Source organism: Stegodyphus dumicola, chromosome 1 (genome assembly GCF_044657685.1).
Source record: "Stegodyphus dumicola isolate Sdum_Otavi_A_Nest chromosome 1, ASM4465768v1".
In the NCBI taxonomy this organism is placed as follows: domain Eukaryota; kingdom Metazoa; phylum Arthropoda; class Arachnida; order Araneae; family Eresidae; genus Stegodyphus; species Stegodyphus dumicola.
Genome location: NC_140768.1, coordinates 192,916,751 through 192,939,662, shown reverse-complemented (window position 1 = coordinate 192,939,662; position 22,912 = coordinate 192,916,751). Strand labels below are relative to the sequence as shown.

General features: G+C 34.7%; 1 protein-coding gene across 3 annotated transcripts in view; it reads right to left on the bottom strand.

Moving 5' to 3' along the window:
* The window catches only part of LOC118193732 (carotenoid-cleaving dioxygenase, mitochondrial-like), a 93,955-nt gene that overhangs the window by 10,763 nt on the left and 60,280 nt on the right, over positions 1–22,912 (bottom strand). For 2 of the 3 annotated variants that reach the window (XR_015043131.1, XM_085824301.1), the window contains exons 6-8: positions 20,030–20,302; positions 15,076–15,178; positions 47–156 (exon numbers count right to left, since the gene is read on the bottom strand). Coding sequence is in view for 2 of the 3 variants with exons in the window: in XM_085824301.1 (XP_085680427.1) it covers positions 47–156; positions 15,076–15,178; positions 20,030–20,302 (486 nt within the window). In the remaining variant the exon portion in view is untranslated. The remainder of the gene's footprint in view (positions 1–46; positions 157–15,075; positions 15,179–20,029; positions 20,303–22,912) is intronic. The other variant, XM_085824309.1, reaches the window with a different exon arrangement.

Sequence of the window (22,912 nt, the reverse complement as noted above, 5' to 3'; positions counted from 1 at the left end):
AATATAATTGTTAATGATTTTGTTAAATATGCAATATAAATCTTACCAAATGCACATTGTCTACAGTTTCATCCTTCCTTGCTATAGCGTAGTAATATTTATATTTTCGTCCATTATAATCGTAATTAATTCTTGGAAGTTCTGGACACCAAGGATCTGCAAGGCAAAAATATTCCTAATTTATAGCCGATGAAACAAACGTGTAAGCCGCATTTTCCATATAATGCTTTATTACATTGCTCTTTGTAAACATTCACTGGCAATACAACTTAAAATTTTAACATTTGAAACCGTGAATTACTGTGAACAATAAAAATTTCATATTTTCATTAAGTTTCTTTTGTGTAAATTCACAGAAATTAATCTAAAATTAAATTAAATCTGTACAGAAATCTAATGTTTCTACAAGGCTCTTCAGCTAAATATTGTAGATATTTATAACTATTTTTATTTCTTTGTTTATAATTTTGTTTTAATGTATTTTTCCAGTACCACGTTAACTGTTGTTATTTAATTACTTTTTTATTTAATTAGAATATGTTGTAAGTAATTTCACTTCTGTTCATTCTGAATTTGATTTTTCTCTGAATTTGAGGCCAATTAAAGAATTTGTGTTTATTTCAGGTATTGTATTGTATATTTAAATTCTGAATCAACTAAATTGGAAAGGCAGCTCAAGTAGATGATGGTATAATTGGAAAGGTAGCTCAAGTAGAGATGCGGACATAAACATTCCTGACTAGCTTTGACGATTTTTACAGTATGTGGACATGCTGAAAGCCCTTTCCCTTTGAGCAATCCATTTCTAAAAAGGATGCTATGAGTGATAGTCAGTCAGTTAGTTGAATAGTTAGTTCAGAGTTAGTAAATGGTTTTTTTTTTTAGAAAGCTTCATCTTTGGTGATTGTTATTTTGAATTTCTCTGCGCAAGTTATTTTAGTAATTCTTAGCGTAATTGCTTAAGGCAAACTCACCTTAACTCTGTTTTACTCCTTGAGCTATTTACAGCTGTCTATTTTGTTGGAGCTGTTTTTCATTTCCAGAAATTTCATCTGGCATAGTTAAGAAATCTGAAAGAACAAGAGTCCTGCAGTGTTTTCCTACGATGACTGGGCATAGACTGATGGTTTCATTAAATTAGTTGTTAAATTTTGAAAAACTATAATGGGTCCATTCTGAGAATCTTTAAAATAAAGTAAGTTCTCAGACTGTAAGAGATGCTAATCAGTCAAGTTATTTTGTAAATGTGGTGTAATTCTTTAAATATAAGTTTGTAATGTGTAAACAGTGTACAAATCTTTTAATTAGTTTATTATGCTTCGATTCTTTAAATAATTCAGTCCAATGAATATGATTGATATTGAGCTTTAATTTCAACTAAAGTATTCAGTTGAAATTTAAGTTCCATCTAGTAATTTCGGTACTCATCTTTTGTGCTTCAAGAAAACTTCTAATGGAACGGAAAGAAAAGTTTTGTAATATGAAAAACTAATTCTGGAAAAAATGTATTATTACTAAAACCTCTTTCACCTGGAGCGAAGTAATTGGTTTTTACGAGGTTGCATAAATATTTCATTTCGTAGGATGTGGAATTTTAGATTTTTAGCTTTTCAGAAATACGAACGTGAAACCCATACTTCTGTATTAACGCTTGTATAATGCAAAAGATATCATAACTTTCGTTTGAAAAACTCATGTGTATAACTGCTTTTAGAAAAATTTGCATATGGTCCTCATAACTTTTAGTTAATAATGTGATCATTACGTTTGGTCATATAAAGGTATGCCGCTAATATTTTATCATAAATCTTTGAGTAATTCGCCAAGTTTCGTATATTTTTATTAAAGGATGTCTGTAGCCAAATTGTCATATTTCGTAAGCACATCTCATTTGACTCTCTTCTTTTTCTCCTGAAACCACGGTTTATAAGGAATTATCGCTTTACCCAGCGTGTGCTCTCACAATGTAAGTGGTCAACACATTCTGCAGCAGTTGAAAGATCTTCGCATCCCGGTGAAGGCATCGCTAATTTTTTATGATTCTTGTATCAAAAAACCTATTAAACTCTTCAGTGACGTCCAAACTAAAATGTGGTGGATGATAACTCGTCACCGACTGAATTCGCTCAACTGAGTTTCATGGCTTTTCCCATTCACCTCTTTAAATGGAGATTGGAAAAAAAAAATAAAAAAGAGAGTTGCATTTTCCCCCTTCATACTCTCGTGATATAAGCAATTAAGACATCCAGCTAGTAACTGGATGATGTGTGATTCGAATACAAGGAAGGGTATAGTGAAATTTCTGTGCCTCCTGTTAAAAAAAAAAAACCTAATGGTGTCTAGAAAGGCGTTCGAATAAAGTGTGATGAAATTTGTAACCATTTCGACTTGATCTGCGTCTCGTTCTTCCTTGCAGTCGTTCTTAAGAGAGTAATCATCCGCCTGTGAGTGTTAGAAAATCTGTGGTTTGAATGCCGCCAATGGCCACAGTTGATTATTCATGTTTCCTGCATGAGAAATGTTTGGCAGTTTCTACAGGCTCTATGATCAAATATTAATATTACGCAATTCTTTTGAAACATCTTTATTTTCTTCATTACTTCATTCAAGCAGTTTCTTAATATTTCTATATCTCTCTTCTAAACTCTGTTGGCAGATGTTATTTGTTCTAATCACACATGAACCAAAGCAAGACATTAAGGACTTAAAATAAAATCGATCTTTTATTTTCCGAAATTATTCGAGAGCAGTAAATCGCATTAGAATTATATAAGCAACAAAAGCCCAATATTATGTATCTCCTCTATATAAGTTTTTTTTTCTCTTTATCCTTTCATTCACATCAAAAAGAATAAGCATTTATAAACTGCTTCTCTACAAAATCCTTTTATTTGCACCAAAATCTTTATCCTTTTATTTGCATCGGAAACGACAATAAAAATTTATAAAATTAATTAGCAACATATACACTGCAACTGTCTATTTCCTCTTGAATGATTTGGGACTGAAGTTCACATTAAGTAATGTTTATCATTGAAAATCCGGCAAATTGATGCTTAAAAGAGCAATGGCTTGCTTTTCAGAGATTACCAACACAGATGTCTATATAAAATTAAAAGTAAACGGACATGTGATTCCGATAACTCAATCACAATAAACTCCTAGGAGTAGCCAGAAATTTACAACTGAGCATTAGTCATATTGAGTAGGTTATAAAAAATCTATGGCAGCACTAATTGATGTTAATAACTTTGTAAGAAATTTTCCTCTTCCTTTTCATGGTGAAATTGGAAACACGTCCAACAGACAATCGGGAAGTCCGCAGTTCGAATCTTCAGATTCTTCATGTTTTATGGCTCTAAAAAACTTCAAAATTGCTCTACAGTGGCATCAAATTGAAATGTGTTTGATGTTCGTTGGTCATAACTCGGATTTGGAGACTGGGTTCCTTTCTCCTCCCATCGCCCTTTAAGTGAGAGAGAGTATACAAAATTCTCTCCTGCCTTACCACTTGCATTCGTGGAGAAATGGGAAGTACATTGCGGGGGGAGGGGGAGACAGTTCGATATCTCCCGTTCTATTGGGCCGATTGACGAAATTCAACTTGCGATTTTCATGTCTCGAAAGAGTGACTTAGGATATGTCTTTAGATTTATATATAGCATTGTTCTAATATAGGTATTTTGACACAAAATCGGACTTTTTCTGAAATAACATACCAATTTTTTCCCGTATTTCGATTCTACGACTCAAATTACGCCAAACTACCAAATTTTGTAAAAATCGCACGAGTAGTTTTTAAACAATTAGCTCTTCAAAATTTTAGCTCCTCAATGTTAATTGAGTTTGGAATATATTTATTAATCTCTCTGTTTTTATTAAACTTATTTGATTCTTCCTTTCACATTTCGAAATTTAGGTTCATTCCAAATAAAATTCACCCATTTTTTATGATTTATTTTTAAAATCTGTATTTAAAAAAAAATTATAAATTTTTCAAAACATTTTTGAATTATAATCTTTAAAGTTTTTACTGTCATCTTAAAGTAGACGTATTTCTAAGCATACCTGCAAAAAATGACAGTTTTTTACTCAAAATTTCCGAAGATATACGTGAATTTATATATTGGTGAGTTTTGAAATTTGGCATATTCATTGAAAGCGACAAAACATCAAATGTGGTTTAGACACTTTTTTTTTCTAAAATAATTTGGAAATAGAAACAATGCGACTTTTTTTTTTTTTTTTTTTCTATGCATTATGTAAAAAGGTAGGAACGAGGTGCCTTTTTTTCTCTCCGGCATAAAGGAAGAGAAAGGAAAATTGGTTGCCACATATTAAGAAGTTCGCCAAGTGAATTTTTCTTGGCGAAAACTGAAAAAATTGTGCCAAGATTAATTTTTTAATTTCTCCGTAAATTTCTCACCAAATTTTACAAAATTTAATATCTAGGCAAAATTTGAATCGTAGAATCGAAATATGGGAAAATATTGGTATGCTATGTCAGAAAATGTCTGATTTGTGTCAAAATATCCATGTTAGAACAATGCTATATATCAATTTAATATATATCCTAAGTCGCGCTTTTGAGACATGAAAAACGCAATTTGAATTTTGTCAATCGGCCCAGTAGAACGGGAGATATAAAACTTCCCCCCCCTTTTTCCCCCCACAGTGTACATCTGGCTAACATTGGGAGGTTGGAATTCGAATTGCAATGAGAGCATCATTCATTTTTCATATTTTCAATTCCGAAGTAAGACTAATCGCTCTACAGTTTCATTCATCTAACTTAATTTAAAAGTGATAAGGACTTTAGTTTTCTATTACAGAACAACTAACATCAGCAGTGTCGTGATCCAAGTTCCGTGGGCCCAGTCCCATATAAATTGTATCTTAAATGCAATTATTGACTCAAAGTAGCAACGAGAATGGGAATTTTCTTTGAAAGGCAGGATATTTCACAAATTCTTCCCCCAAACCTACAAAGAGTCACTTCACTACGACCACATTCTGAATCAGTAGGGCACGGCCTTTTATCCGCCATTTCCCTGACAGGGGCGCGTGCCCTATGGATCTCTGCGTATGTGGTGATAGGAATCGCATATCATTGCATCTGTGACTGCGGTTTGACGAAGTGTAAATATTTGATAAAACCTCGCGATGGTCTAATTCTCTTCAGCAAATACGCAATAAAGAGTAGACATCTTAGGATTAAGATCAGAAACATTCTTCTACACATTCAGAGACTCGAATTGGATATTTGTGAAGTCGAACGTCATTGAATTTGTATAATTTTATTAAAATGTATTAATTTCACTTTCAAAATATAATGTTTCAACAATTTTACTTTCTTTCGAAAAAGGCATTTGGATCCAAATTATCACCTATGTTAACGCCCCAAAGGATTCTTTCCGACAATTCACAAATTCCATAATGCAGTGTTGATGCTCGAAACTTTTAAAGAAAAGAAAAGAGAAGAAAAACCTCAGAAAGGGTATTGGAAAGAATATTTTGACTTCCGAATGCCTCAACTGCCGAAGTTTTCAAGGATACCTTTTTTTAGCTACTATGCTCAACGCCTCCCAACCCTTATAGTGGTTAGTGACACTAACTAACTGCAGCACCGATGGTCCGGGATTCGAACTGCAGACAAGGTATGAATGTTTATACGCGTATAGTGTCCGTGCAGCATGGGGGGCACTCAAAATACACATTGAATCGAAAGTCCTCTCGAGAGGCTGGGGGTAAGGGAAGAGGCTTGGGAGATCCTAGGATCGCCCCGGGATGTTCTTTCACAAAACTGGGCGGAAGCTAGGTTAGCTAGGTTCAGTAGTATCTCAATTATCTGTGGTACTAAAAGAGGTGTTGGCCTAGCTTTTACCCGTACCCGTATAAAAAAACCTGCCGTCCAGACGGAATAGTGGTTAGTGACGCTGACTTTATACCGAAAGCCCAGACTGGAATCTCGGAGAAGGCATTGATTGTAAGGATTCTTGTGTGCAGATGTATGCGCGCGGTAAGGGGGCACACAGCCAAAATACTTTTGAGAGGTTTGTGGTAAGAGAAGAGGGGTGGGAGATCTTCGGACCGCTTCCCCAGGCTTATTCTTCCATGGAATTTTAATTGGGGGGGGCAAGTTTGATACGTTATACATCAGTTGAATGGTGCATCAATAAGTCTTGTTTCGGTAACAGTCGTTATAGTCTGCAAAGCGGTTCAAGGTAACAGCCAGTTCACTTGACGTGAAAGTTATAAAGTATACCAGCCGGGAAGTATACTATAATGATATCTTAAAGGGTGGTGTTGATATTATGGCGTGAGACAGTATCATGACTGATGAACGTTCTGAGTTATAAATGCCGACATGATGACGAATGTAAAGAAACGTTGAACACAATCGTTTCCGTTTTGCCAGTATTGAAGCTTTCATTTAAATGGATAATAACCGCATGATTCCCGGAATAATAGAAATGCAGAATCGGTTTTCTAAAAAGAGTCAGGAAAAACGACTGGACTGCATGGTTACCAGACCACATCCTACATTACAGGGAAAGAAATCGACATTTCCTGCCAGAAAAAAAAGAAAGAAAATAGAAGAAAAAGATCGAAATCTTTTGCTGCAAATCCTAATCCGTATTCAAGAGATTAAGAAAAAGCTGCCCCAGAAACGGTATCAGGGTTCATAGCCACATTTTAGTTAAAAAAATAAGCACCTATAAGCACTTTTCAAGCACATTTTAAGAAAAAAAATAAGCACCTGTCTAATTACATCATACACAACTGCATAACCTTAAAAATTAGACTTGTAATTTAAAATACTATGAGAAATGAAGTACTTATTAAGAGAGAATAAGCATTACATCAACCATGGAAAATAATTACTTTTTTTTTTTTTTAAATTTTAAATAATAGTTCAATTTACAGAACTAGTTTACAATGAGAGGAAAAAAAAAAAAAAACTATGAAGAACTAAACTATATTACAAGATTTAATGATGAAATTTCAGTTCAAAATAGAGAAAATAAACAATAATAAGGCATATTTATTGTATTCGCTCGGAACCTAATAATAAATACAATTTATTTTTCCACTCATATTGATATTTAAATAATTTAAATCTAAATTCTGAACATTTTCTAAATTTTCATTGTATATCAGTTTCCTCTTAACAGAAATTGCAAGCAAAGTAATTTAAGTAAAAAAGGGGAACATTTCTGAAATCAGAAGACAGAAATTTGCTTTATGCAGCCATCTTTAACAGTAAAAGCTTAAATAACCCGCATACTTGGAATTGGCGAATATTCGGACAGTCGAGCGTAACTTGAAGGAGCGGGAGGGGGGTAGACTGTAGCCGCTCTTTAGATTTTTCCGCTAATAAATGCTTTTGACATTTCAATATGTGCTTCATATAAAAATAAACCAACGGAACTAAAAAATATTCTGCTTAGCAAGCACAGTGTTCGCGCCTGCGCATCTGTAATGTAATCCACGCATGCGCATTTGTAATGTGATGATCAAACGAGTTTTGAGAATCGCCATCGACGGTGTAAGAGGGCTGGTCACAGCCATGAGTTAATTGTAATTAATTATGAGATTTAATAAAGAATCGAACCAGCGAATTTATTTAGTGTGTGTTATTTGGGACGAGACCCAAACATATCTGGTCCGTCGAGCCGGAGTGTGAGTTTGTGCATGACTAAGTAGTGTTTCGTTTTTGAGAACACAGGAGTGTTTGTGTTTGCCAGTATTCCAAGCTTGTTCTTTTCAACGAATATCGCTGATTTGGGATAAGGATATTCATCAAAAGTGAATCACTGCAGAGGTAAGTGATTCCTCTCTTGTTAATTCTGTACATTCTGTGCTTGTTCTGTTATAAATAACAATGTTATTTAAGGGTGCTAAAAAGGAAGATTTAAGGCTTATTGCCTTAGAAATAAATCTAAATGTTGACGAAAAAATGACTATAGCAGATTTGACTGATATTATTGAGAATAGTGAAATTTTTAAAACTAAACAAGATTTAGTAAAAGAGATAGCAAACTCTATTATCGAAAATAGAAAACAGGAAGAACAAAAACTTGTCGAGTTAGAAAAAATAAAACTTGAGAGATCAAAGAATGAGTTAGAGTTGGCTAAGCTTAAAGCAGAAACTAAACTTGATGGTGTAAGCGAAACCGAAACAAAATCAGAGTCACTAGATCAATTAATAAAAAGTATCAGAACCTTAACTGTAAAAATTCCTATACGGCCTGAGAGTTGGGGATTTTTCTTTTCGTCATTAGAACGAGCGTTTATTACAAAAAATGTTTCGGAGGACTATAAAGCAGAAATTCTGTTAAATCTGTTAGGAGAAAGCTTCGAATATAATAACCTATTTACATGATAAGGATATCGCGAATTATGAAAAAGTAAAAGAAGTAGTTCTGAAGGAGTTTCAGCCAGGAAGTTCAGCCAGGAAGAAGGAGTTTTCTAAACACCATATTCGTGTTTAGAAAACTTTAGAAAAACTGTTAAACAACCACATGAAACTCATGTGCAGTTTGCTTCTCGCTTAGTAACTACTTGGGATTATTATTTAAAATTAAGGAAGGTAACTGACTTCGAGACCCTCAAACAATTAATAGTTTCAGATAGGTTATACCAATCTTTAGATACGGGAACAGCTTCTGGTTTTCACCTAGTAAGTTAGGTAAAGAAATAGATTTATATTTCACGTCACGAGGAAAACCTCTTACTGAGAATTCTCATGTTAATCGTAAGTATAATAGTTCAAAAAGTGTAGCTAAAGTGTTTTTATCAGATGTTAAAACAGAGAACTGTATTTTATGCCACGAGACTCACGGATTGGCAAAATGTCCATCGTATTTAAAATTACCGGTACAAGAAAGAGTACAGGTTGTGAAATCTAATAAATTATGTTTTAACTGTCTACATATGCATTCAGTATCAAATTGCCCATCGAAATATTCTTGTTTTTGTCAAAAACGGCACCACAAAACTATTCACTTTCCGAAAGTAAATAATATCGTAAAGGAGAAAGAATGTTCTTCATCGGAACAAAATAAAAACAAAACAAATGTATCTGCCTGCAACATTCCCAAACGAGATGACTCATCGACCTTGAATGTTAATGCGCAGGAGTTCGTTCAAAAGGCATTTATTAGCAATTATTCGAATAAACAGAGTACAGTTCTGCTTTCAACAGTCGTATGTTTTCTAATTGATAACGAGAAAAAAAAAACACAGAGTGAAGTGTCTGTTGGACGGGGGCAGTATGTCGAACTTTTTGACACGGAATCTTATTGAGCATTTGCAGTTAGAGAAAGAAAAAACAAACATTTCTGTTTCGGGAATAAATGCTACTACTTTAACAATAAAGCATAAAATTAATGCTTCGATATGCAATAAAGAAGGAACTTTTATAAAGAATTTGGACTTTTTAGTAATTCCAAAAATAACTGCTGATTTAACACCTTCGCGCAAAATTAAAATTTCAGTGCAAGATCTTCCTACTTTAAAATTAGCAGATGAAGGATTTAATGTTCCAGAAAGGGTAGATATGTTGTTGGGAGCGGGAGTTTTTTATGAACTTTTGAAACCGAGTCAAATTCGAATGAATAATCCTGATCTTATTTTTCAAGATACAGTTTTTGGTTTCATCGTGTCTGGAAGTATTCCAACAGAGACTGAAAACAGGGTTCATTGTGGGTTGATAAAGGAAGAAGACAGCTTAGATAAAGATCTTAGAAAATTTTGGGAATTAGAAAATATTGAAACTGATAAACCCAAAAACAAAGAATTTTTATTTTGTGAGAAACATTTCGTAGAAAATTATACACGAGATAAAACCGGTAGGTACGTTGTTAAAATGCCATTAAGGGAGGATCCGGACACTTTAGGAAGTTCTAAACAAATTGCAACGAGTAAATTAAATTCCTTATGGAAACGCTTAGTAAAGAATCCCGAATATTTAAAATTATATTCAGATTTTTTAAAAGAATATCAACAGTTAGGACATATGGTCGAGGTGAGTGAAAGCGAGGAGGAACGAGGTTCATATTACATTCCTCATATTGGAGTATATAGGGGAGAAGAGAAAAGTAAGTCGACTCCCTTGAGGGTAGTATTTAACGCTTCTTCTTTGACAACCAAAGGAAACTCTCTAAATTCTATACAGTATAATGGAGGTGTGATACAAGATGATTTATTCTCAATTATGCTGAGATTCAGGAAATATATTTTTGCTTTCACTGCTGATATACAAAAGATGTATCGAGCTATTTCTATCCATCCAGATCAGTGGAAGTTGCAAAGGATTTTATGGAAAGAAGGCATTGATAAGCCAGTTAAAAACTTTGAGCTAACTACTGTTACCTATGGAACTGTGAGTGCACCATTTTTAGCAATGAGAACACTTGTACAGCTGTCAAAGGACGAAGGAGATAAATTTCCTTTAGCAGCACCTGTACTGAGAGAAGACATGTACATGGACGATATTCTATCTGGAGCTGAGTCGCTAAGTTCTGCGTTAGAACTTCAAAATCAATTAATAGGCATTTTAAAGAGTGGAGGCATGTTACTCCATAAGTGGTGTAGTAATGCTACTGAACTGTGTCAAACAAACGACAAAACATATCCCTTTGGTAAATCAGAAGAATCTAAAGCATTAGGTATTTTATGGAAGTCAAAAGGAGATTGTTTGAGCATCAACGTTAAAATCGAAGACAACGTAAAGGTTACGAAACGGCAAGTGTTATCCGTCATATCTCGCATCTTTGACCCATTGGGTATAATTTCTCCAGTTATAATTGTAGCAAAAATATTTATGCAGAAATTATGGCTGTTAAAATTGAACTGGAATGATGTTTTGCCAGAAAAGGAAGCTAAAGAATGGAAAGAATTCTCCACTACCTTGCAGCTAATTAACAACATTGAAGTCCCTAGATGTATTTTATTACCGGATAGAATCAAGATTGAATTACATGGTTTCTGTGATGCCTCAGAGGCCGCCTATGGAGCAGTTATCTACTGTAAAGCAACATCAGCAATAAACCGTACATCAGTGAGGTTGGTGTGCAGTAAATCGCGTGTCTCCCCCCTAAAGAAGACTACAATCCCAAGACTTGAGCTTTGCGCAGCAGTGCTATTAGCTAAACTGATGCATCGAGTGAAATCATCGTTAAAATTGGAGCTTACTACTATCCACCTTTGGACCGATTCTATGATTATGCTGTCATGGATCAACAAAGATCCACACCTGCTCAAGACATTTGTCGCAAACCGGATTTCAAAGATACAGGATCTGACTGAAATAGCACAGTGGCATCATATCGCTTCTGAAGAAAACCCATCAGATCTCATATCTAGAGGTATGTCTGCCAAAAAACTGCAACTAAGTCAACTGTGGTGGAACGGGCCTGATTTCTTAATGAAGGATGAGTACCCTATAAGAGTTATACCTGAAGCAATTCCTGAAAAGGACAGTAATGACTTAAAAACTTTGCTGATTCTGAACTATCTACATGTTTAAATCTGAATGTGAATAATTTTATTAATGATTTATTGAATTGCAGTAATAAGTATTTAAAATTAATTCGTATTATAAGTTATATTTTTAGGTTTTACAAGAATTGTAAGCAAGAACAAAAGCAGGTAGGTAATTTGCAAGTGGGAGAATTGAGAGCAGCTGAAGAAACTTTAATAAAATTAGTACAGGGTGAGTATTCTATAAATGAGATAAATGATCTTAAAAAATTAGGTATTGTTCCAAGAAATAGTTCTATTAAAAGTCTTAACCCTTCCATTGACAGTAATGGACTGTTGAGAGTTGGAGGTAGATTAAAAAATAGCAATTTAACTTATGAGAAAAAATTTCCTATTATTCTGCCTTCTAAACATAAATTAACAGAGTTAATAGTTAATTACTATCATTTAAAATATTTGCATGTGGGTCCTCAATCTTTGTTATATCATATAAGACAAAAATTTTGGATTGTAAGTGGTAGAAATGTTTGTAGAAAAATTGTAAAAATTGTATAATATGTTTTAAAGCTAATCCCATTGTAGCTCAGTAAATCATGGGTGATTTACCCAAGGAAAGAATCACAGCTAATCTTACATTCAATTGTACTGGAGTTGACCTCTGTGGCCCATTCTTAATTAAATACAAAAATCAGAGAAAAGGTATGTATCAAAAAGTTTATGTGTGTATATTCATTTGTATGGTTACTAAGGCCATTCATTTAGAGCTTATAACAGACCTAACATCTGAAGCATTAATAGCTACCTTGAAACGTTTCTTTGCACGAAGAGGTAAAAGTTTAACACTATTTAGTGATAACGCTACGAATTTTGTAGGTGCAAATGCAGAATTAAAGAGGTTAAACAAACTAGTGAACGAACAAGATGAGCTTTTAGCTGGTTATTTGAGTTCTGAGAATATCGAATGGAAATTTCTCCCTCCCAGAGCACCCAATTTTGGAGGCCTTTGGGAGGCTGGAGTTAAATCTTTTAAGTACCACTTCAAACGTGTTGTAGGTAATGCAAAATTGACATTTGAACAATTTTTAACAATTATGATTCAGATTGAAGGAATTTTAAATTCCCGACTATTGACTTGTCTTCGGACATTGATGATTTAGAGGTTCTAACAGCTGGGCATTTTTTAATTGGTAGAGCAATTAATTCGATCCCTGAGCCAGATATCACGGAAGTTAACATTAACAGGTTAAAATTGTGGCAACAGATCACAAAAATAATACAAATTATCTGGAAAAAATGGAACTGCAATTATTTAAGTCATTTACAAAATCGATCTAAATGGCAAAGTTCTAAAACCAATATACAAGTTGGAGACATGGTCTTAATTAAAGATAATTTGCCTTGTTGTAATTGGGCGGTTGGTCGTATAATAGAAGTATTTTATGGTAAAGATGGAAAGGTTCGCGTGTGTAATGTAAAAACTCAAACTGGAACTTTCAAACGACCAATTACCAAATTATGTGTCTTACCAATACAAAAATGAGTATTTGTCTTTATAGTTATTGTACAGTATTGAATGTGCTTCACATAAAATGTCATTATGTAACTGAAATGTTATATTGTATTGCTTTGAGTTGTACGCTAATGTATATGGTAAATGTCTAATTATAATAATGATTTTTATGTAATAGTACTTATTCAAAATTGTTTATGATATACTTGTTTAATTTTTTTATGCTATATCTTAATTACAATAGTTGAATGCTAAGCATTGCAACGCGGGGCGGCATGTTCGCGCCTGCGCATCTGTAATGTAATCCACGCATGCGCATCTGTAATGTGATGATCAAACGAGTTTTGAGAATCGCCATCGACGGTGTAAGAGGGCTGGTCACAGCCATGAGTTAATTGTAATTAATTATGAGATTTAATAAAGAATCGAACCAGCGAATTTATTTAGTGTGTGTTATTTGGGACGAGACCCAAACACACAGTAAAACTCTTTCAGTTAGTAAGTAAGTGTTCATAAACAAATCTCGGACTGAACATCAAAATTAATTATCTCTGCAAAACATCGCAAACGTTATGGCGCAACGTGCGCCGTAATTCTTCCCTACGTGATATTACGCAATCGGAATCAACAACAACTGCCGGTATTGGGAGAATAAAGAACTAAATAACTGGGGTGTTTTTCATTCTAATTTTCAACAGACGGCGTTAAATTTCCGGAATAGAATTATTCTTCGCTTGGGTTGGTAGACCGCAGAACTTTTAGTCCTATTCAATCCAGATCGGAAAGTAACCAAAAAAAAAAAAAAAAAAAAAAAAAAGAGTCCGTTGCTTGTTTTGCAGCGAACTGTAACAGTTTTCAATATTCAAGATTTTGCGGAGAAAGGGGAGACCTCCCAACCTTCGTACTGTATAATATATTGGCCAAAAAATTTAATTATTTTGACTATTCGATTACTTTCCCTTTATTTAAGCCATTCCGAATATTATTCCTTAGAAAGCTAATCTGTGTTAAAACACAACCATTTTTGGAAGTTTACTATACTTCAGCAGTTACTGCAACTATGTTATTATAAACATTCATACATATGCTCATATTATAAGCATAACGATCATAACAAACACGAATATGAACTGACCAAGCAGAACGAGAATGCAAATTTTTAAGATCTTGATAGAAATTCAAACGTGTGTAGTATTTGGGTGGAAGGAAAAGAATGCCGAATGCAGCGGAATTTTCTACTGCTTTCGCAATTCTTTGACCAATAGAACGACGGGCACCTGTCTGTACTCTTCGTGCACACCAAAGGTTATGTTAATGCAGAGAATGGGGGAAAAGCTATTTCCGGGAGTATGATTCACCATCTGACATTCCATATTAGGAAGAAAAGTTGTTTATTTAGTTTCGGCTTTGGTACGGGGAAAAATTCGGGGTACGGGGGGGGGGGTTTGGCGCGTTCATTAAAAAAAAAAAAAGTACTAAAAGCAAAAAAATAAGCAATAAAAACAAAAAGATAAGGGCTTTAAAGAAAACGTAAGCACCTATAAGGGCCTTTATATTTTATTTTCAAATATAAGGACTTATAAGGACCGCTACGAACCCTGGGTATTATTTTTCGGTATTGAGCACATTGCATTATTTTCGAGGTAGACATATTCCTTCTAAAAAAACTAACTGGCTGGGTATTAATACGTATTTTTACCAGTCCTTCAGCTCTGCCCAACTACTGTGCATAGCATTTCTGCGAAAACTTTGCTATCACTGTCAACAATATTACAATTATTTTGAGTTCTTTATAACAACAACATTCAATATAGCTACATCAATTTGTTTTTCAAACAGGGTTTTGGTCATGCCAGATGGTTTCCATTCGGCAATAAATTGATATATTATATTTTTCCCTATTTTTGTATAATTTTTTCAATGCACGCAAAAATATTCGCTCATCTTTAAGTTTTGGATGCATGTCTTTTAAAATCATCATGCTCCAATATACTGAATTTAAAAAAGATAGCACTAAATACAGTTATGAAAAAAGTCTCTTACATTACGAAAGGAAAGCAACCTGATATAAAGTTTACCTGAACCGGAGAGAGTTTCTGGCTCTAGAAATATACTGCCTCCAGACAGACGATAGGCTTTGGCTTCAGAATTTAGTAAACTGACAAGATTTTGTTTTTCGTCCTGAAAATACATTTATTGATATATAACATACATGATGATACTTTCTTTAAAAAAATGAAAAGGTCCTAATATAACAGACTTTCGCATCTTAAATCATCTTCATTTTTCAGTTTGTTTACAATTTAATTTGAAACTGTGTAATAAATAACATTAACTACACTCTGTTGCAGAAAGAATATTTGCACCCAGAAAACATTGAGCCACAACTATGAAATGTGGCATGCAAAATGTACTTTCGCGAGTTGTATAAATGATTAAACTTGCAGCACCAGTTACCATTGTTGAGTGATACAATGCGCGTCTGAATTGCGCAACTGATAGAATGTAAAGAGCAGCTGCGGCGAGTGACGAGCATTTACGACCGTGCTGACAGCTTTGAATACATGACTTTGTAACGAAAGATGCTTTTAAGACGAACTCCACAGCCTTAAGAACAGTTGTTAGATTTTGTGAGGGGTCACATCATAGGGCTCAAAGAGGCTAGTTGGTCGAACAGGCGGATCGGTGGCATACTGGTCGAAGAGATATGGTCTTTGCTTGTTGTTGGATCCAATGGCTCAGCGAAGGCATAGTCAGCCGCCAAAGAGGCTCGAGACGACTCCGGGCCGCCGATGTACGAGAAAAGTCCAATAAAAACAGCTGCCACTTCCGCACCAACAGTTACGCTATCATTGATACAAAGCCATTTTCCAGCTCGCAAGGATCCCGGAATATCTGGGGTTACGATTCGCAGATTAGGTGATGTTGAGCTCAAATCTCGACGCCCATTAAGACGCTTGCCATTAACACTCCATCATAAACAATGTCGTCTTGCACGGTGCTGCTCTCGGTCTGGACAGTGATCGATTGCAAAAAATGTGATCACGCTTTCTCTCACTACTCATGACTGCCGCATACGTGTTTGGAGACAGACAGGTGAGCGATTCAATGTACCATTTGTTACCAAGCAGCACACAGCCAAAATATACGGTGTGACAGTCTGAGGAGGGGATCAGCTCCGACAGTCATTCACCATTTGTCGTGCTGCGAGGTACTCTTAACTGCTCGCAGATACAATGACGACATTTTTTAGCCGATCGTACTACCTGTGCTAGCAGGTTGTCTAGGTTCTGTTTTGGTTCTGTTTTTCAACAGACCTAGACAACCTGCTAGCACATTAACACGATTTTCGCAACATTACCTGCTAGCACATTAACACGCTCGGCCACATTAACACGATTTTCGCAACAAAATCTTCAACGTGTTAATATCCTCGACTGGTCTTTCAGATCTATAGACCTGTCGCTTATCGAACATATTTGGGACATGTTGGGTAGGTAAATTCAGCCATGTACAGATATATCCCAACTTACTGGCCAGTTGCTCTATTTGTGGCACAATCTACCACAGGGGAACCTTGGCAACTTAATAGAAATATGCCCTACCGAGTATCAGCTTGTATAACCTCCAGATTATTACCCACTGATTTTCACATTCCTACCGATTACCTACTCTATTATTACCTACTGATTTTCCAATTCTTTGTATTGCTACTCATAAACAAAATGTTTTTTACGACCCGGAGTTTGCTTATTTGTTTATCTCCTCGAACACTGTACTGCTGCCGAGTTTCGTAGTTGTAGCTCAATTCTTTCCGAGTGCATATATTAGTTTGAAACAATGTGTATTTACTGCATCTGAAACACGCAGGAATTATTTTGCTGATTGTAAAAAGTATGAGAAATCTGTCTACTTTTCGAGAGATGCCTTCGTGGCGGTTTTTCGATTGGAAACTGCTCGCATGCACGTTACTTCGAAAATCCCGTCAACTACCCATCAACTTATCAATTTTGATACAGGAGTAATGAAACTGATGAATTAACTGTCCTCACTCTGTCTGAAACATACACATTTTGTTTTTCAAAATAAATATTACAGTAGAATCCCGCAAACTCGACTCCCGATATCTCGTATACCGTAGAACTCGACAACTTTTTAGGGACCTTTACAACTTTTTAAGATATCTTTAGACCAAACAGAGCAAATATTACATACAGTATATATAATTATTATTTATGCGTATGTCTTTCCTATTCTGTACCAAGATTTGAGTGTTCTTTTTCTGTAATTTTTCCGTTTTCTCGCTGTGCCATTAAATCTTGGAACTGAAGAACAAATTTCAAGATATGTTGTAATACTTGGCAATGCTGTTTGCTTCTTTCGAGGATACGAAGAAAGTCAAGTAGCAGCTGGTCACTGGCTCACATTTCTTTCTATTCTTGCGAAACGTTAGGAGACTTATCTGAAGTTTCGTGACTGCATCTTATTACTGTGTGAGTTTACTTTGCAAAGTAAACTCACACCAGTTCATTACGGTTATCGCTCCTCAGTACACATCCAGGCGTATAAATGTTAACATATTTTTGGGAACTTTTGATATTCTGTGAAATTAAAATGTCGTTCGAAAAGAAAAGAAGACAAACTAACGTGATAATGGAGATGAAACTATGCCTTAAAGAGAATGGACAAAGAGGAAAAAGTAAACAAAATTAGCATTTATTTATGTGTTGGACGGACGACTTTGATAGGATGGAAAAAGAAGAGGTTCGAAATCGAGTTTTGGTGTGTGAAAAGAGCATGTGCGGATAGTTTAAAGGAACGAAAAAGTTTGAAAAGTGGTGAATACGAAAAAGTGATCGAGGCGCTTTATTTTTGTTTCAGGCAGCAAAGATAACAGGGAACCCCCAATTTCAGGACCAATTTTACAAGAGAAAGCCCTAAAATTTTATTGACTCCTATTGTGTCAGAACTTGACACAAAAAAATCAACATTAATTTAATTGTATGCTGTACTGTTCCGTGTCCAGTATCGTGCCACTAATCTCTAAAGTAATTTACAGTTAAATATTAAGAGTTCTGAAAAACACGCCCCGTACTCCGTAATGCTCGACTTTTCGGAAACTCGACAGTCTCTAAGTATACATTATGTCAAGTTTGTGGGACTTTACTCTACAACCAAAAGAAGAAAGTTCTTCTGTAGTTAAGCTTTCGAAACTAGTCCTGCGAATTTATGAATATTATGATAATTCTTATGCTACTCCTCCAATAAGCGTTTTTCGGCGTATTATTTTAAATCAAATATATGGATTTATTATTTAAATAAATATATGGATTTATTATTTAAATAAATATATGGATTTATTATTTAAATAAATATATGGATTTATTATTTGGAGTACTTTAAACGTTTTTTCGAATTTAACTCATATTTAATATTTGACATAATATTGTTTTCTTATTTAGAATATACAACTACAGATTACGGTTCGATTCTTGCTCTCTACTCTCTATAATGTTTCATGTGTTCTTTCTTATATGTTGTTATTTTATATGTTTATTTACACTTTGTGTGCTCGACATGTTTTGTATTTTAACCAAAAATGCAACATAATGCTCCAAAAATACAACATTAATGGTTTTGTTGCTGTTTTATATAATAATTAAGAATTTTTTAAACTCGTAGAAAATTGGCAGTTATGCTACTGTAGAGGTTGGAGTGATAAGGAGACAAATTATTTGTAGTTTATTGAAGATTTAAATTTTAAACTGTAAATTTGTATCATTGTTAGGCCAGAAACAAGCTGTTCCATTTACTTTCTCTTTACACAAATCCCTTGACAACGTTGTGCCAAGAGATGATAAATTTTACATTTCATTTTATATTATTATTTGCACTCTTTTTTATATTTATTTTACGCATTTTTATGCATTTGTTCACTACTGATCTCAACCTTGATCTAGTTTTCTTATTCATATTATTTATCGCGAATGTAAACAATTTTTATTTTTATAATAGTTTGATCCAGGTTAAATATGTAATGGATTTAAATGCTTTTTATTTATCTGTCATCTTCTTTTTTTTCTCTCTCTCTCTCTATAGATATTTGTACATATTTAACCTATTTCTATGTAGGCTGACTGAAAAGTTCAAAAATTGACTTTTTTAATTCAGAATAACATGGGTGTATGGATCCTATAATTTGTTCACTTTCACAGCAGAATCTTTCAAACTGAATTACATTTACTTCAGCATTTTATGAACTATTCAAAAACATGAAACAGACTGTTTGTGATATGCCTTTTAGCGCTGCGGCGTTTTTACACTTACCTCATGTGAAAAGAATTTCTTCCTATGCAATTGCGTTTTCACCAGAAATCGTCTGAAGCTAAATCTGAACTATAAGAAAGTTATTTTCGAGGCGTTCTGTTGAATTCAGACCATGCCAATGTTCAGACAATGACAATGCCATTGAGAATGTTGCTGCTGTGCCATTCTCAATGCCACAGTAGCAACATGTAAGTGGGCATTGTCCTGTTACTAGTGGGCATTAGCGGTTTTTCAGGATTGTCAGCGTGATAATATGTCACTCTCAATATCTATGACCTCCGTGAGTAACATGCCTGAACATGCTTCATTAAATTCGTGCATTGTCGTTTCGAAGTATCTCCATCAGTGAAGCTTAAGCACAGTTATATAGTATTCCACCACCATATGCATATTGTAACTTTCTCCATAGCTCTTCCCAAGTTTAAAACTCAGTTGGATATCTGCAGAAAATACATAATCTTCACCGGCCATTATAAATTGTACTAGGTACTTTATATTGCTGTGACCAAATACTGCAAACCTTGTCCAACTGAAGTCTCAGACACGCCAATGTACATATAAAATGCAAAGTACTTTTTAAATTATGCACTAAATTCGGTGATCAGTGACGGTAAAAAATTATTTACAATTTAAAAGATAATGAATAAAAATAGTTGCTAACGCCATGTATTATATACTTTGATATAAAATTCGTTATTTACTTACTGTGTTGTCTCCAAACTTCCTTAGCGGCAAAACGTACCTTTTCCCTCTTGAAACAAAAGTGTAGGAAGGTAATTTTGGATTCGAGAAAAGTTCTTCTAGAGCTTTTACATACAATGAATTTATCACTTCACCTTCGTCGTAGCAACACATATCTACCACAAGATGCTCATCTTCTTCATAAGCGTTTATGTGATGAAACACGAAGAAACCTTTAGAAACATAAACGGTATCCAGAAGCTTTCCATCTGTTCGTCGAACAACATGGAAGCGAGTCTAAATTGGAGAAGGAACAACATATTGAATTTAGAAAAAAATATTATCACAGTTCCTCTAGAACTTTTATACTGTTGTTCATGTCTGCAGTATGTATTTGATTCTTACTCGGGTTTTTATAATTTTATATTATTATTTATTTGTTTTATATATTTTATTACTTTTTGTTTAATACATTTTGTAAGGGGGTTGTTTATATGTATTGCGTATATTATTTAATCTTGTATTTATGGCCATTTTCTGTGTTCGCATTTCTTTAGTTAATGTATTTTAAATTTTAATTCTAAATTGACTGCTGCTGGAAGAGCTCAAGTAGAATCAGAGATACAGGAAAAAAAAAAAAAAGATAACATTTTTCTCTTAATTAAATGATAACTGGAGTATTAACTCTTTTAATCAAATGTTCAAATTCAGACGCTATGGAAGCCATAAGAATTTATCTTTAATCACAAAAGAACAAAACTACTGTGACAGCTAAACGTTTTAGTGCTTTTAACTTTGTTGTTTAAAAGGTTTCCTTCGCATGTATAATACACTCGTGTCCACAAATTAAGGATAATTCAGAATCACATGGAAATCGAACTCTAAAGTAAAAATTTCTCCTGTAGAAGTATCGCGCATCTTTTTAAAAATAATATGCAAATTACAGGGAGCCATCAGATGACGCCGATAGTACGTCACAATGACGAGAGTATAAGAAAAGTGTACACAAGGAATAGTAGCAAAGAAGTAAAATTGTTCACAAGGGGCGTTCTGTAAGTCTCTCAGTGCTACAACCGAATAGCTATGACACAGAGGACGCATGCGGATGATTTTTTACGTGGTAGAATTATCAGCCGCCTGGAATGTGGGCGTACTCAAGTGGAAGTATCCGAGGAAATTGGAATAGCCCAAAGTGTCATCTTTAAGCTTTAGCAACGATTTTAAAATGATGGAAATGTCAGTAGTACAGGTCGCACTCCTCCGAGTTACAAAGCCAAATGACGACCGGTATTTGGCAGTAACTGCCAAAAGAAACAGGAGCACATCATCAGATCTGTCTCATCAGTTATCTTCAGCCACGGGTACGACAGTTTCAAGGCGAACCATGTACAGACGTTTGGGACAGATTGGTCTAGAAGCTCGCAGGTCTGTCAGATGCGTTCCGCTCACGGCAACTTACTGCGGCCAGCGGCTAGCCTAGAGTAGAGAACATGCAATGTGGAAATCGTCACAGTGGGCTTGTGTGATATTTTTAGACGAATCCAGGTTTAGCTTGCAGTCTGATTCACATAGGAATTTCATATGGAGAACTCCAGGTACCCGCTAGCACCAAGCCAACATCACTGAACGACACCGCTACGGTGGTGCAGGAATACTCGCTTGGGGTGGAATTATACTGGGCTGTAGAACAGATTTGCATGTTCAGATCTCAACTATGACAGAACAAATTTATCGAGACATCATTCTAGAACAACATGTACGTTTGTTTAAGGGTGTCATGGGCTCAAAATTTGTGTTTATGGATTACAACGCCCGTCCTCACCGTGCAAACATTGTAAAGGAATGCCTTCAATCTGAAGATATCACCCGTATGGAATGGCCAGCATTCTCACCTGACTTGAATCCTACAGAGAATGTGCAGGACGACGAATTGCAGCCCTTCAAGCACCTCCTACATGTGCACCGGTGCTTCGGAGAGCATTGCTTGCTGAGTAATTTTCCGCAAGATCAGCTCGATAATTTTATACTCAGCATGCCTACGAATTGCACGAAATGTATTTCATCTTCTGGGAGACATACAATGTATTAACTGTCATAACAATCATGTATTGTTAAGTTTTTGTAAATTAGATATTTTTTGCATTTGCTCCCGAGAACATAAATCGTAGTTTTTATGAATGGTATACATAAACCATCTCTTTTGTTTTTTTTATCTTTTGTTTAATAAATGGGCTTTTTGAATAAGTCACATTTGTTTTGTTTCTGAACCTTCATTTGCCATTCTCCTTAATTTATGGACATGAGTGTAATTTAAGTACTTTAATCATATGTCGGAAAATAATAAAGAACGAATATCATTAACTCTGAATGTAGGAAAATTTTTCCTTCTAGTCAATGTACTAAGTAAGTTAAGAGACATCACATTTCTTTCGAGATCATCCGATCTATCAGAGGCTAAAGATTACAGTTTTTAAAATGTCTCTTTATTTAAAAGTCTGCTCTCATCATCACTTGGAGTGCACAGGGTAGTTAACAACAATAAATTAAAGTTTTAGCCCAAACGTTTGTTAATTTTACCAGCCGCAATGTGATACTTCTGAAAATTGTCAAAATTCGGTAAGCTACGTTAGGTATTCCAAAGAAAACGTTCACTTCAGGATTACTTTTCATTTTGTTCGATGGCGCAAAGACTTGAAGTTCTGCAACGTTAGTCTGATTGATAAGCAATAATATGCGAAAGAATTTCAATACTAAATCTTTTTAAATAAGTGTATACCAAATTTTGAAAATGTGAAAAACATTAAATTGATTTGCATTGCCACTGAAAACACGCATTTGTGTAAAATTTCAAAATCATCGGATTGACGGAAGAGGAATTAAAATTTAATTTCAAGCTATGAGTCCCAT